Source organism: Myxocyprinus asiaticus, chromosome 19, assembly GCF_019703515.2.
Source record: "Myxocyprinus asiaticus isolate MX2 ecotype Aquarium Trade chromosome 19, UBuf_Myxa_2, whole genome shotgun sequence".
Classification (NCBI taxonomy): Eukaryota; Metazoa; Chordata; class Actinopteri; order Cypriniformes; family Catostomidae; genus Myxocyprinus; species Myxocyprinus asiaticus.
The window spans coordinates 40876607-40892131 of record NC_059362.1 but is presented as its reverse complement, the minus strand read 5'-3'; the positions used below and the strand labels follow the sequence as shown (position 1 = coordinate 40892131).

The 15525-nt window shown below is 40.4% G+C and overlaps 1 protein-coding gene across 17 annotated transcripts in view; it reads right to left on the bottom strand.

Annotated features, from left to right (window-relative positions):
* The window catches only part of LOC127409839 (afadin-like), a 195212-nt gene that overhangs the window by 4253 nt on the left and 175434 nt on the right, over positions 1-15525 (bottom strand). For 4 of the 17 annotated variants that reach the window (XM_051644705.1, XM_051644712.1, XM_051644711.1 and 1 more), the window contains 4 exons: positions 15285-15470; positions 12971-14104; positions 6791-6925; positions 3132-3435 (listed from right to left, as the gene is read on the bottom strand). In XM_051644705.1, coding sequence (XP_051500665.1) covers positions 3132-3435; positions 6791-6925; positions 12971-14104; positions 15285-15470 — 1759 coding nt within the window. Of the gene's footprint in view, positions 1-2900; positions 3436-6781; positions 6926-10839; positions 10876-12970; positions 14105-15284; positions 15471-15525 lie in introns of those variants that run through there. The other 13 variants (XM_051644700.1, XM_051644702.1, XM_051644703.1 and 10 more) reach the window with 7 other exon arrangements.

Sequence of the window (15525 nt, the reverse complement as noted above, 5' to 3'; positions counted from 1 at the left end):
AATGTGAGAGGAACTAGGGAGGATGGGTGGAGCCAAGCAAAAAATAATGCCAAACACACATATAAAAGAGAACAGCAAAACAGAAGACAGAAAAAAGAGCGAGAACTACAACACAGCTGAAACCAAGCAAAGTCATTATTGATGCCTGAATACTAAAGCTCTGTTCCAAACCCTACTTTGATGTCTACTGCTTACATAGGCAGCTGCCTTTCAAGGCACTAACTTGTGTTCGACAGAACTAGGCTTCAGCAGTGTTGCAGACACAAGTATGATTGTATTGATTTGGTAAAAGACACATTAAGCAGCAGCAATTGCAGCAGTTGTATCAAGACTTGAAAAGCTTTAGTCAGTCTGAGCAGGCGGGATTGCTTATTATTTGTTGATTAATGCAAAGTTAGTTCCTTCAGAAGCATAAATGCAATCCTGATCACAACAGGACCCAATGATGGTTAAGTGGGTGAAGCGTGTGCATACAGTATTACATGCAAGGTCAGATACACTGGGCATCTTTCAGAAATTGGGTTGAATTGCTTTTTTTGTGCATGACTGTTTAAAAAGTCTCAAATCTGAAGTGCTGTATAAGTTACTTTATAACTAAAAAGTACGCACAGATATAAAGAACTTGCTTTACAAAAACTTACAAATGTTTATAAAAGTTTTTTTTTGTTTATAAGCAGTTCATAAGATAAAAATTATTTATTATTTGCATATTTTACTTAAAGGTGATACTTAAAATACTTTTTTCTATGCCAGCTTAATATGCAGATAGTGATCCTATCAATATATTGCTGTTTGTTTGACCATCCAGAAACAGTAAAATTGGCTCAGACTATGGCATGAGTTTGGGATATGCTGACCAATGGAAGACGGGGGAGTGCTTGGAAACCTGTTTGAAAATGGTCATTATTTAATTCTGACACTAGCAGCACAGAAATAAAACACTTCACCTTTTAACTTTTCGGCCCAATCAAAATGAAAAACTATATACAATTAAAATTTATATCAATCAATTTGGCTAATGACTTTATGCTAAAACTGTGGTTCTTTGATATACTACTTTGAAAAGATCTTAAATATGTTGAACTTGGCTGAATTAAATGCACTGATGTAACATGAACAACAGAGGGAGCCAAAAACTAGAACATAATACTCGGGCAAGACTTCAGGTATCAAGCAAGACAGACTGCTAATGGTCCCAGCACTACAGCAAATTCAGATGGATTTTAAACAGTCATGCACAAAAGAAAGTGCCTCATATGACAGATCTTGTCCCCTTTGCCAAGTATAAACAGGACTGAGGAGAGGTGCAGCATTTTGCCCACCACTTTAAGTGATAAGAAGCCAGTGTCTCGTTCCCCAAGTCCATTATGGACGACCAGGCGTATAGCTGCTGAGGCCCGGGCCTGCCCCAAAGCAAATCACACACACATGGAACGGCTGGCAACACCAACAGTACTCGGACTGATTTTGGACCGCACAGCGAAACACGAGGTCTATCGATTGCTTGTATAGTGATAGGATGATTCGAGGAAGAGGAATCGTGGAGATTAAGATGATTGAAAACAAACAAAAAATCTAATTAACTACTTAAAAGGAGGGGGGAAAAAAGACACCAAAAAATAAATAAAAATGGTAACACTTTAAATTAAGGTTGCATTTGTTTACATTAGTAAACACAATCGTTAACACAAACCAACAATGAAAAATACTTTAACGAAGATGAATAAATACTGCAAATGTTAATTTCTACATAGGGGAGACTGGGGCTACTTGTGACACAATATTGAATATTATTTTTGAAAGTTCATTTCTGCAAAGTCACACACCTAAATGCCTTGGCTACAAAAAAAAAACAAAAAAAATCATTGAACACATTAACCAACAGCAGGGCATATTGTCACACTATATGGGGCAAGTTGTCACAATGGAACTTGCCACTAAACCAGTGGTGTAGGTTTAATGTGAACACTGAGGGGTGACAGGGGAACATGTCCCCACCATCACAGCCACTAAGACAAGATTTATGGCTGCATTAAACAGCCTAATATAGAATGTTCAGCACAATTTAAAAAGATTTTATGAAGCACAAAACGATTAATAAATAATTCAAATGGAAAAGGAAATGTGCAAAAATATCAAAACATTGTTTTGTCCAACAAATATTGTATTGAGAAAATTTATAACATATGACATTTAAAACACGTGACAAGCTGGCCGATAAAAATGTCTGCCTTTGTGATATAGTTCACTCTTGCTTTGATGTATGCCAATGTGGTTTGATTATGATCGCTTGTTTACCCAAGAGCTATTGCAAAAATTTGATAGTAAAAATTTGTGCTGGATGGTAGAAATCCCAAACATTATTCTAATTTAAGGGTTTTAAACTAATTGTTTGAAACCAACATACAAAACCTCTGCTAGAAAAAAACATTTTCACAACTGGACTTTTGATGCCAAATCTTATCGCTACTTATAGCCTGTGTGATAACTAGCCCCGGTCTCCGCTATATCAATAAATGATTAACAGTAAAAGTTGTATACATTAAAATTAGTATAGGTAAACTTAAGGCATTATGAACTAACAATAATCAAATGGTATATTTCTAAATTAACATAAAAATATTAATATATGTAAAATTATTTAACCTTATTGTTAAGTGTTACCAAAAAAAAAAAAAAAAAAAAAAAGATAGAAAACAGGACAGACGATTCACGGAATTGATCGGCTATGGTACTACGTATATATTTATTTTTTTTTACAGAAAGAAAGGTAGAAGGAATTGGGAAAATGCTGTCTCAACATAACTGAACACAAAAATCATGAAAATGAATGAACCAATAAAAAAAATGGAGGAAGAGTTGGCTGAGTTCGGGCCCTCCTCTTTCCTCGGCATGTCTACCTTTAGAGTTGGCTGATGGGATGAAGCTGGGTTTGTTGGGAGGGGGAGGGGGCTGCCCTGCCTTGGTAGCGGTACTGTTGGCATTGGCCGCAGCGGGCAGCTGGAATGAGCTGGACAGAAAAATGCCGTCTGAGACGGGGCGGGGCTTGCGCGCGGTTGGCGGCGGCTGGGGCTTTGGGTTGGGGGGAAGATCACCGTAGGACTTCCGGGTGGCTGAGAACTTAACCTGACCTGCTAGGCCCGGGTCGTCGTCCTCGTCCTCGTCATTGTACGAGACAAACTTGGCAGTGTATATGGTGTTGGGGGAGGTGACCTGGGTTTTGAGGTAGGAGGTGTTTCTCTGAGGCGGGGGTGGAGGGGCACTGTTGCTGTTAGTGGCAAGGGCAGATGCGGGAGAAGGGGGCTGGTAATCCCGGGGGAGGGGGGGTCTGTACAGACCAGGCTCATCTGGTGTTAGCAGCTTGCGCTCGGCTTCCTCGTGCTGCCGGCGCCGCTCTGCCTCCAGGCGGGTGTAGTACTCTTCCTCCTGTCTCCTCTGAAGGGGGGGAACATGGGAAAAGCTGGTTAGAGCTGCCTTTGCTAGCCTGCGCCCGCTGTCACTGAACGCCACATTACTGACGAGGCCTGGGTCAACGCTAATGGTACTCTGGCTAATGAATGTACCAATGTAGTATGGCTACACTGTATTAGAAGAAATGTGTTTGAAGATCTGTACTCTGAATTTGATAAGTTGAGTGAATAAGGTAGACCAAAACATTTACTCCTACAGTATATACTGTATGTCTGGGTAGAGCCAGTGGTGTTTACACAGCAAGCGAATGTCACAGCAAAAACCATAATGCTCATGCTATAAATCAACAAAGCAGTCTATACAGTATAAACTCCACAGACCATTATAATAAACTGCCGTGGGAATTCAAATAATTGAACAGCCTTGTTGGTATGACCAGAAATACTGAAGAAAAAGTCAAAGTGCACGTAGAGCACGTAAACAGAATTTGTCCAATAAAGTAATAAAAATGTATTATTTCACAGACAAAATTTAGACTACAAAACAGACTATAATTCTTCATGTGGATATCAAGTTAACTTGCTACAAAGAGCCTTAGGTATATTAGTTTTGGAACTTGCATATGAATATTCTTAAGGCCCCAACATATTTCATATGAAATCTAAGAACGAACGCGTGTGACGTCATTTTGAACAAAATCTGGCCAAAAAGAAGGTGCTTTTGCTTTCGTTTTGGTGGTTCGTAACCACTCGCCTGGATGAACTTTTAGGGAAACATCTTACCGGCTGCTAAACACCACTTACTGCCACTGGTATAGCATATTAGAGCATTAGCATCATGAATTCAGAACGTTGACATGACAAATTAAACATTATCTACTGCATATACAGTATAATACTTTAAATCATCTTGGTGAGGTTAAAATTGCTCCTTTAACTGACCTCATGTGAATTTTACTCTTAGAATGAGGCATGAAGTCATTGATAACACATTTTAATGTCACATTAGTTAAGGTTTTACATGTAGAGTCTACATATTTAAATGCACTTCTAAAGGCCTCCCGCAGCGGTGTGGCGGGTGTCTGAATGTTTGCAAACAGTATCCCATATCTCGGCTGTTTTGAACTTCCTTTTACCCCTGAATGAAAAACTACTTAATCAGGGCCTTTAGAATAGCAAAAAAAAGAGTCCATAATAGGAGTGATCGAGATTTGTTGCATTGCGCCGCTTGCTTGCAGTGTAGACACTTGCATTTCCTTTTGTGTACACCAGGAGTTGCCAAAGTGAAACAAGTCATTGCTGACTACAACCAAACAGATGTGTCTGGTTGTAACTGGAATGGAAAGACTGCAGTATGAGATACTATTTCAAGGTTTGGCTGGCACTTTGGTGGTTAAGCTCTGGAAAAAAACACCAAGAGGCTTGCTGCTCTGGTCTGGTGTGTGTGCATGGATCCCCTGGGTTAGTGTGCGGTGGGAATGTCTCTAATATGAGCAAGTGGAGGCAAAACACAAATGAGCTAGTTCAATCTGCGACGGCCTCTACAAAACCAAGGCGGGCCATTTCCACCAGCATTTCCAAGCAATGTTTTATGGTAATGAAAATGGCCTCCCAACAAAACGCTGGATTGTGCGTACAAATCTGACACATGATTTTCATGCGTGTCTTTGAAGGGGTTGGGGATACGTCACAAACACAGAGGAGATGTTGTGAAGACATGCAGTTGGACATCACAACTGGGCTCTAAAATTACCAGTGGTCTGAAAAATGACACACATGCACACACAAATAAAACTGAATGATCACATAGTGAGAATGTTCTGGTCACATTTTAGATAGAGAATGTAAATTCAGACCACTGGTAAGTTAATGACCCGCTGAGGCATTACAGAATTGTGAGAAGGTAACACATGGGCATAAACTTAATTTAGCCTCTGACAGTTAACACAACACATTAAAAGTCTGAATTCATTATGAGACATTCAGGACTGCTGTTAATATTATTATTATGACCTATTTATAGCATAGTATATATACACAGGCACATATAATTTTAAATGTAGAACAAGGGGGATGTGATCTCATACAAGCCTAAAAATTTAATACCAGCTGTTCTCTCCAATCACACCCACTTACAGATCGTAATGAACCATCCATATGGAAATCAGACTGAACCTTGAAAAAGTTTCAAGTTAGCACATAGCCGTCCACATTTGTCTCTTTCATGTAAAAATATTGAAAGATCTTGTTCTGTGGGTACAGGGAATTTCCAAGAATCTGGCTGAGACAAAAAGGAAAGTTCTTGGAGCTAAATTATAAGTATACTGACTAATCAATACTAAGGGTGTGTTCACACTTGTAGTTTGGTTCTCTTGGTCCAGACCAAAAAAGAAAATGATACATTTAGTCCTGGTTCGCTTAGCGTTCACACAGGCATTTTTAACACCGAACCTAAAGATATGAAACAAAAGGCATCAGGAAAAAGTCACAACCTGATTGGAAAGCTTTTATGACGTATATTTTGCGACGGAACTTGCATCCAAAGACAATGCTGGCTGCTGGGCGAAATATGCTCGTTAGATTTATATATGTATATATGGTGGTATTTTTACCAGCTGAAAACAGCGCCAGGAATTCCTCCGTTGCACACACAAATGAAGATATGCTACAAGGACGGCTGACGGCGGTTCCGACGCCTGTACCGAACTGTAATGGGCAACATAGCTCCTATGATGAGAAGAACCAGGTATGCTTGAGGTCAGTATTAGCAAATTACTTCCTTTTTTTGGTCAGTTTAGACGTCTTTGGTCCATGTTGCATTCATATATCAATCGAACTGCACCAGAGTTTGTTTGGAAGCGGACGGAGACCCACTATTCAGGCGGTCTCGGTCCCGGTTCGGATGGCAGCGTTCACACTTGTTCTAATGAACCGCACTAACAGAACAAACGCACCAGAGTTCGTTTTAATCGAACCAAATCTGCCAAGTGTGAACACACCCTAAGATTAAAAGTCTGGGAACAATATCGGTGATTGTCGTGAACTTAATCTTTTTAAAGCCTAGATGAGGGGGAAAATTCTTTAAAGACAATCTGCATCCTATATGGAGTGTGCTTAAAATGTGCCTGCAGTTCTAAAAACTGTATAAAAATAACCCCGTTATAAATCAATTTTATTGGTAAATAGCTAATTCTGATGATTAATGAAGATCTTCGTTGGTGTGCATTCTGCACATTTACACTTAAAACTTGTCATCTGCATTTCTGGTGTCTAAATTCTTTTTTGTCAAACCATATAATATCAAATTTTAACTTTAATATAAGGATCCAACTAAGTCTAGACAGTTCCTATTTTTTGCTGGTCCGCTCCGATCACAATACCTTCTCCTCAGTCTCTCGTCTGGCTCTTTCCTCCTCTCTCCAGCGTCTCTCCTCCTCCTGTTTGGCTCGCTCCTCTGCCTCACGCTTACGGATTTCCTCCAGTTGCTGTTTCCTTTGTCGCTCTTCATCCTGTAGCTGAGGAGGTGCACAACATAGTCAACTTTAGAGCAAAGCACTGTAACACAGAGAAGATGCATGGACCTGGCTGAAATGCCTTTCTAAAATTGATTAAGTCTAATACCAAAATTTCAGACTTAAATCTGATACGGTAATTTGGTGCATAAACCTGTTTTACTTGCAAACAGATAATTCTGATGGTTACTGTTGCGACTTTAGTCTTAATCTTAAACCTAGTCTCAAACCTAAATTTAAAACCTAATATTTATCCTAAATAAAAAGAATAATGATAATATAGAAAAATTTGTCTGTGGACCTGTTTTTTGTTTTTGTTTAATAGCTAAATCAGACGGCTGATGTTGCAATTTTAATCCTAGTCTTAAACCTACACTTGAAAATTAATATTAAACCTGAATTTAAGTATAATGGTAATCTACAAAAATTGGTCCGTGAACCTGTTTTATTGGTTAATAGCTAAATCCGATAGTTCATGTAGCAGTTTTAATCCAAGTCTTGAACTAAATTTAACACCTAATATTAAACCTAAATTTAAAAGTAACAATAATCTAAAACAATTGGTCCGTGCACCTGTTTTATTGGTTAATAGCTAAATCTGATAGTTGATGTTGCAATATTAATCCTAGTCTCAAACCTAAATTTAAAACCTAATTTTAAGGGGGGCCTTGGTAGCTCAGCGAGTATTGACGCTGAATACCACACCTCGAGTCGCAAATTCGAATCCAGGGTGTGCTGAGTGACTCCAGTCAGGCTTCATAAGCAACCAACTGGCCTGGTTGCTAGGATGGGTAGAGTCACGTTGGGTTAACCACCTCGTGGAGGCTATAATGTGGTTCTCACTCTCAGTGGGGCACATGGCGAGTTGGGCGTGGATGTCGCGGAGAATAGCGTGAGCCTCCACATGCGCTACATCTCCGCGGTAACGCGCTCAACAAGCCACGTGATAAAATGCGCGGATTGACAGTCTCAGATGCGGAGGCAACTGAGATTCGTCTTCTGCCACCTGGATTGAGGTGAGTCACTACACCACCACGAGGACCTAGAGCGCATTGGGAATTAGGCATACCAAATTGGGGAGAAAAAAAACACAAAAAAACCCCAACTAATTTTAAACCTAAATTTAACAATTATTATAATCTAGAAAAAATTGGTCCATGCGCCAGTTTTATAGGTTAATAGCTAAATCCAATAGTTGATGTTGCAATTTTAATCCTAATCTTAAACCTAAGTGATAGACTTAAAGTTAATACAACAATAATCTTGAAAAACCTGTTTTATTGGTTAATCTTTTCTGATCATTTAAAAAAAAACAAATCTGAAAAAGGGTTCAAATTCAGTGTCAATACGAGAGCAGATTGGATACAGAATTTGTCACTTGTTTATAAGATGAAAAAAAATCATAGGTATGCGAAGAACACATTTATTGGTTTGGACAAGTGCTCAGTGTACAAGCGATGTAAAATAAACTTCTGTGTAATTAAACTATTTTAATGGCTAACTTCTGAGGTAAAACCATATTAAAAAGACTAGCTTGCTGTGGTGATTTGCCAATTGTATAATTGATATCTTATTGAACTTGTGTAAGTGCTCAATGAGAGAGGCATTGTGCACTGTATACAAGTACACAGGAAACAGAACATGCACATACACAGTCGCATGCAAAACAACTTTGTGACAGACCTGCAGTTTATCACATCTACCATAATCTACTCAAACGGTAATCCAAACACCTTGCTCAAATATCAAATACAAGACATTAACAATGCTCAGCACAGAAGGAAACACAAAATAAAGCAAGACACCTTTTCTCTCCCAAATCAGAAGGAAAGAAATAAAGACAGGTAGTCAGTAGTCAGAATAGGAGTGAAAACCCAGCATATAGAACCATAAAGAAAATGCAGAGTACATGAATGGCAAAGTGCCAGTGTCAACACACACACACACACACACACACACACACACACACACACACACACACACACACACACACACAGAGCAGTGAAAAGTGGAGTGATGGAGGAGAGAGGAATGACGATCATGGTACTGTAATGAGGCCCACATGCAGACAGGCTCTGGGCCAGAGAGACAGGGCCGGGAAAACATGTGCCAGCCTTCTCATGGTGCCACTGCACTGAAACAACGACTGCAGAAACCAGCAGAGCTTCAATGGTTTCCAAGAAAGCGTGACTCCAAAGCTGTCTTTGGAATTAATTTGGTGGTTTTCTACGTAAAATTGTTCTTTAAAGCCTAGCGCACACTGCAAGACCCAAGGCAGGCTTGTTGCCCTGCTCACATTTTGTTTGCTGTCATATTGTTGATGGTGGGGCACACTTACTGAACCAATCTCAGAATAGGTGCGTCAATTACATTAAAAGCTTTTTCACTATTGGGCCGAACGGTTCTGAGCATCGTCAGTAAGGGTTCCAGTTGCATTTCCACTAGAGGTGGAAGGTTCAGTACAGTACAATTACAAACTGTTCCCGGCCCTGATTTCTCCGCAAGGTTAGCTAACCATACTGATGATATGCTGACAAAAAAAACTGGTCACTTCCTCAGTCAGTCCATTCCAATCCTGATTTTGCAGCACCACAAAAAGAAACGTAACGATGCCAACGAGCCCGGATCAGTATGGAATGGCACAGTTCCACAACAAGAACTGTTAGGCCCGATGGTGGAAAAGTACCTAAGATTGTTCTAAACTCCTACTGGATTTACCTCGCATGCACTCCCGCACATAGCAACACGAGTTGGTTCTCGACAGTGTTACGAAAACAACATGGAATGGCCTGCATTATTGCATGATTTGCACAGAATTGAAGATAAAAGCTGAAACATATGGATGGCACAGTTGTTAGGAAAACGTGGGCTGTCACTTATCTTTTTTTTTTTGTGTGGCTTTTTTCCCCTTGCTTCTCACTGTCTCGCCATCCTCTCACGCAATTTTGTTGGTTGTTGCAGATTACTTCACTCTATCTTTTCGAAGACAGTGCGTACACCTGACAACTGGCCGACAAAATTTCCAACAAGTTTCTACAACTACTCTGAGCTTGTCTCAAAATTGTGCACACTAGAAGAGCATCAGAGGAGCACTAGAAGTGTGCCACGTCCTAACCAGAAAAAATAAAAGGTCTCTTCCATGTTAATCTGGGTTTTTGTCCAAACTAAACGCGACATGCGGCAGAAGATTTCTTTTCTATTTCTGAGATGTCATAATGGGTAGCCAAAATCCCTTCTGATTGGCTGTGATTGTGTCATATAGCACAGCAGTTTTGTGTTCAGTGAGGACAGACAAAATGCTTGATGCTAGAAACTCATCTCACCTACAGTAGGCCACATCCATACTAATCTAGTTTCAGTTTCCTAACGTCATATTTTTCCAAAGTATGCAGTAATGGAGCACGTTATCTATCTCCATTTTTGGTGCGAGTAAAACGCTGTTCCAGTGTGGATAAGAGGTGTAAGCGTATCGAAATCAATGCATTTTCAAACTAAAACATAGTAGTGCTGACATGGCCCTAAGGACGTGGTGTAAGATCTAGCTTTTTCCACAGACTAGTCGCAGACGTAAAACATGAATGGATGACGAGCTTGTAATGTGCACTAGGCTTTAATGATTATTGACGAAATATGACGTGGTTAATCAGATGCCCCTAAATGAGCAGACCACTGCCTGTCCTTATGGTTTTATTAGGCTTTAGACATTGTTCCAAAGCAGCAGTTTTTTCAATGAAGCACACAAACAATGAACATTCCAAGTTGATGGCTTCCTTGAAGAAGTGGTACATCTCTCTCTAAATAGTCTTGGATAAAAGGAGCACGCCACGGCCGATGAAGGGGGGAAGGAGGTAGTGAACAAGAGGAGACACAGGTGGAGCCGAAAACAGGAAGAGAGATAAAGAGTGTAAAGAACATACCAAATCTAGAACAGAGATTGCTGGGACAGCAGTCTGCTGCGGGAGAAACAGAAATCGTACAGCAACCAAAGGAGTGGGAGAGAGAGAGAACAAATTAAGTAGTAGAAATAAAGAAAAGACGGGGTTTAGAGAAGATAAAAGTAAAAAAGCAATGGCGCAGTTATGTGCTGCCAGGAACATTCCAGGGCAGTATGGGTCTAATTAGCGCCCACTTCCCTTCCACAAACACTTGCATGGAACTGGAGAAAGGCTCACGCCCTGGAAAGCTGGTGAGGAATTTCCCCATCATTCCACATTCCCCCCCCACTGAAGAATAGGCTATGATTTTCCTTCAAACACATACGAGTGTTGACCTTCCCTTAGACGGCTCGACCTGCCAACTCCTCGGAGGAGATGACGGAATATCAAAGGTAGCTTCCAGCAGTGTGCTACAAACAGCAGACTCTCGGGTGGACATTATGTTGACGCTGCGCAAGTGGGGCTTGTTGCGCATAACAGCAACTATGGCAGGTGTTGGAAGAAAGAACGTTAGTGAACTTAAAGGGGGGCTGATGTCTGTGCGAAGGCTGAAAGTCAATGTAAATCATGACAATCAGAGAAAGATGGTGATTTAACAAGGCATTTGGAAAGGCCACTCACACACCAGCCCACCAGGAAGTCAAGAGTCTGAATGAACGCACAGAACTAAAATGTTAAAGCAATGATCTTGTTTTAAAGATTCATTACAGATGGTTTCCAGGGCACAGGTTAAACCAAGTCCTTAGTTACTCATAGGCCTGGGTGACATATCCAATATTTATGCTATATTCTGTTATTTTGTTGGAAATATAAAATTAACCAACATCGTGACTACTGCAGTGAATTTAATTTTAGTGAATTGTTTCAGTGAATCAGTTTGCCAATACGCCTGCATAATCATCATAAACAAATAATGAATTACATTAATAAAAAAAGATATATACATAGTGCTGTTTATTACATTGTATTGTTATATTGGTGCATATAAATGAGTACATTTAGTTCCTTGTGTTTTTTTTTGTTTTTTTCATTCAGTAAATAAATGGTGTGGAACACATGCTTTGATTATATTTTAACTAGATTTTACTATCACCCATCCCTAATTACAAACACAATCAACAGTTCTGATTTTCATCTCTGGTCAAAGACGAGGGTTAACATGTGCCTGAAAAGGCTTTGCACACCAATAATCGATGATCATGTCTTGTTAGAACATCTCAAATAATCCTAAATCAATTAAGTTGTTAAGTGGTTGATCAACAAGTAAACTATAGATATAGATAGAAATGGTTCGGTTATTATTTGGATTTAGAGGTTAATGAGCATTCATTTTAATGAGAGATGAGATCAGGAGAGATGTACTGGTCTGAACTGGGCAGGTTGATGCTGGTGCAAGCACTGGAGTAGTGTCCAGTGCTTGGCATCGGAAAGCCCTGCTCCTCCCCTCCGTCAGTGCAGCGTATATCAGCAGAGCAGCATGGAAAAGCAATGACATAGGCATGTTGCAGGTGCACACGGCAAAACATTCAGTGTAACAGTGTTAGCTGAGATAGTTACAACCCATCAACAATATTTCCTGCTGTGGATTCAAAAGCAATGCAAATGTCTATGAACATACAAACTAGACAGCGCTCAACTGACAAACAGTTCTGCAGAGCTGTACAACTAATTTTATGGTTAAAATTGTACAGCAATGAGAGAATATTAAAGTTGTTTTAAAGAGTACACATTTCTCCTTCACTAGTCCTCAGATGGCGTGTAAGCATGGAAAAGTATATTACAAAGCATTTTACAAGTTTCTTCTGGTACTTAGTCAACATTAAATGGCAATCAATTTGCAACCAATTTTACCTGTGACGTATTGAGTGATATTCAGTGAGAAAACATATACAAAAAAATGTAGAGTTGCAAAGACAAACAGCTTTTTCTTTGGAATTATGTGCACTAATTAATTAGTCACAATAAGACTAGGAATGTGCATCAATTTTGATTTCATGTTGACTAACAGTTTATGCACCTGTCTAGCTTTGGTTCATACCTACACATTAGTATCAGCTGTACTGATCACTTAGTTCTAACAATAATCTGGATCGCACTTACTGTATCTACTTACCCTTGCTCTCTTCTCTGCCTCCAGTCTCTGCATAATAAGTGTGGTGTCTACATCTTCATCATCCTCCTCTTCCTCATCCTCCTCATTCTGTTTGGACTCCTGCAGTCTCTTCTGGAACTGCCACTCCAGCATGAGTTTGCGCAGCCGGTCGTTGTCCTCTGCCGTGCGCTCAGGCTTTGCCTGCAAGTCCTGTATTTCCTTGTCTAGAAGATCAACGATGTGAAGCTGCTGTTGCTTCTCCAGTTTCTCACGAGCGTCCCTCTTCCAGGGGTCTGGGGAGAGGCTATCGCTGTTGGACAATTCCTCTTTACTGATGGTGATGTACTGCAGGTCACGTCTCTCGATGGTGCGCGGCTGTTGCTGGGGTAGGAACTCGCGGATTACCGTGTCCTGGGACTGTGAGGGCTGGCGAGGGAGGCTGGAGAGTTTATCAGGTCGGGCTGGTTGTGGTGGCTGTGGTTGGGGAGGTTGGACTGGGGGCAAGTAGGGTTGAGGCACCTGCACTGGAGGCTGTGGATGGGGAATTTGTTGGTGCTGAGGGGCGGGCGGTAGGGGGCCATGTTGGTTGTTGTGCATAACGGAGACGGGAGGGTTCCGAATCTGCACCAACTTCCTTTCCTGGTCTCTTCTTTTCCTCTCTCGCTCTTCTTCGAGCCGAGCTTTCTCCTTTTCATACCAGCGCTGTTGTTCTTCGCGTTTCTTGCGGTCGGCTGCGGCCATGGAGGCTGCTGCCTGTTGTTGTGCAACAGAAGGTGGAGGCGGAAGGGGTAGGTCAACCTGCGGCTCGTAGTCGTAGTGTGCAGGTGGAGGAGGAGGGGGTGGGGGTAGGTCAGAGCGGGAGGGTTGGGAGACACCAACAGGGCCGGATTGGGGGGCTATCGGGGTCTTCCAGCGACCAGGGCCACTCTTGTGGTTGCCCTGGTTCCTGGAGGCAGAGGAGGAGGAGAAGTTGAGGTGCTCTTGGCTGGATGTGCTGGACTCCACCGATGACGACACTTGGTGGTTCCAGTTCTCGCCTCCGCGCTGGTACTCTGCCTCACGCTGCTGCAGGTGCATCAGGCCTTCCTGGTGCAGACGGTCGCCTGGGTAACCACCAGGCATATCACACAGCTCCTCCTGCGAGCGCGCTACCCGCTGGCAAGGCACAATGATACAGCAGCGAAATTAATTTCTGATATTTGAACAATGAATACACAAATTACTTCAAGCTAGTATGCATTAGGTTGTTACAAAACCTTAAGATACAAAACTATAACAGTTAATTTATGAAAAAAATTTGTATCATGAAGATACTCATCTTGTTTTTAAATATGTTGTTTCTTAGAGCACATGGCGCTACACTAAAAGGCTAATTCATAATTTTTTTCAAAACACAGGAAAACACATTTTATATGTTATTGTTTATAATTTTTTTACAGACATAACTGATTCAAATTAAAATATTATAGAAGCAATCACATTAACATGGTATCTATGGAACTACCATATTTTGCAGTATTACCATTTGAGGGAAAAAAAAAAAAAAAAAAAAAAAAATTTGGCTGCTGATATTTATTGGCCAATTATTTACCAAATTAAAACCATCAGCATATCGGTAATAACCATGAAAACAGCTATATAAAAAAAAATTATGATTTATTTATAATTAATAAAATAAAAACTCTGATTTCAAATGCACAATCCAGAAATAATAATAGCCACAATATGTATAAGGGCTGGCACTCCTAAGAACATTAAAAAATAAACATTTTATTCTTTCTTATTCTTACGTTAATGTGACGTCAAAATGTTTTGAAACTAGCAGACTTTGTCTTCGGAGATATCGGTATGATATCCGTTAATGCTGCATGGTTAATTGAATTAAGATTTAAATTGGAATATTGTGCAATTAATAAACCTTAAAGGCTGTGTTTTAAATTGCAAAGACAGAAGTGCAAAAATGTTTTGGAAGTTCAAAATGACCTTTTTTTCATATCAATCATCATGTTATTTAATTTTATTTTTTTATCTTGTATGTATCTTTCAGTGTGGCTCTCTTTAAAATTCTGGCCTTTCACGTGTTCTAATCCATGTTCAATGGAAATTATTTATTGTTAGAACAGTGAAAAGGCTTTTGTAGCGCTTTGTAAATTTCTTAAAACTTTCTGAAGACAGTGATCTGATGACACAATAAGGCAAGTTGCAAAATATCAGTATCATTATCGGCCTTTAGTTTTTGTTAAAATTGGTATTGGCCAAAAAAATTGCATATCGGTGCATCCCTAGATGGTACCAGGATACTGTGCAACACTAGTATGCATAACTGAAAGCTAACCTGCATAGCTATGTTGTTGTTAGTGTGGTTATCCATTGGGGGTAGAGGCTCTGGTTCGTTATTTTGCCAGGGTTGGCCAGGGCCCATCCTGTCCTGACATTTAGAGGCTGGAAAAGTGAAATACTCTCTAGGGTACGTCTGAGTGGGGATTGGATATGCCTCTGGATGGGGTGGAGATGGCTCCTCCTGTTGGACAAACAGAGAAATGACAATTTACAAAGAGCTGTGACAGTCTGAATTC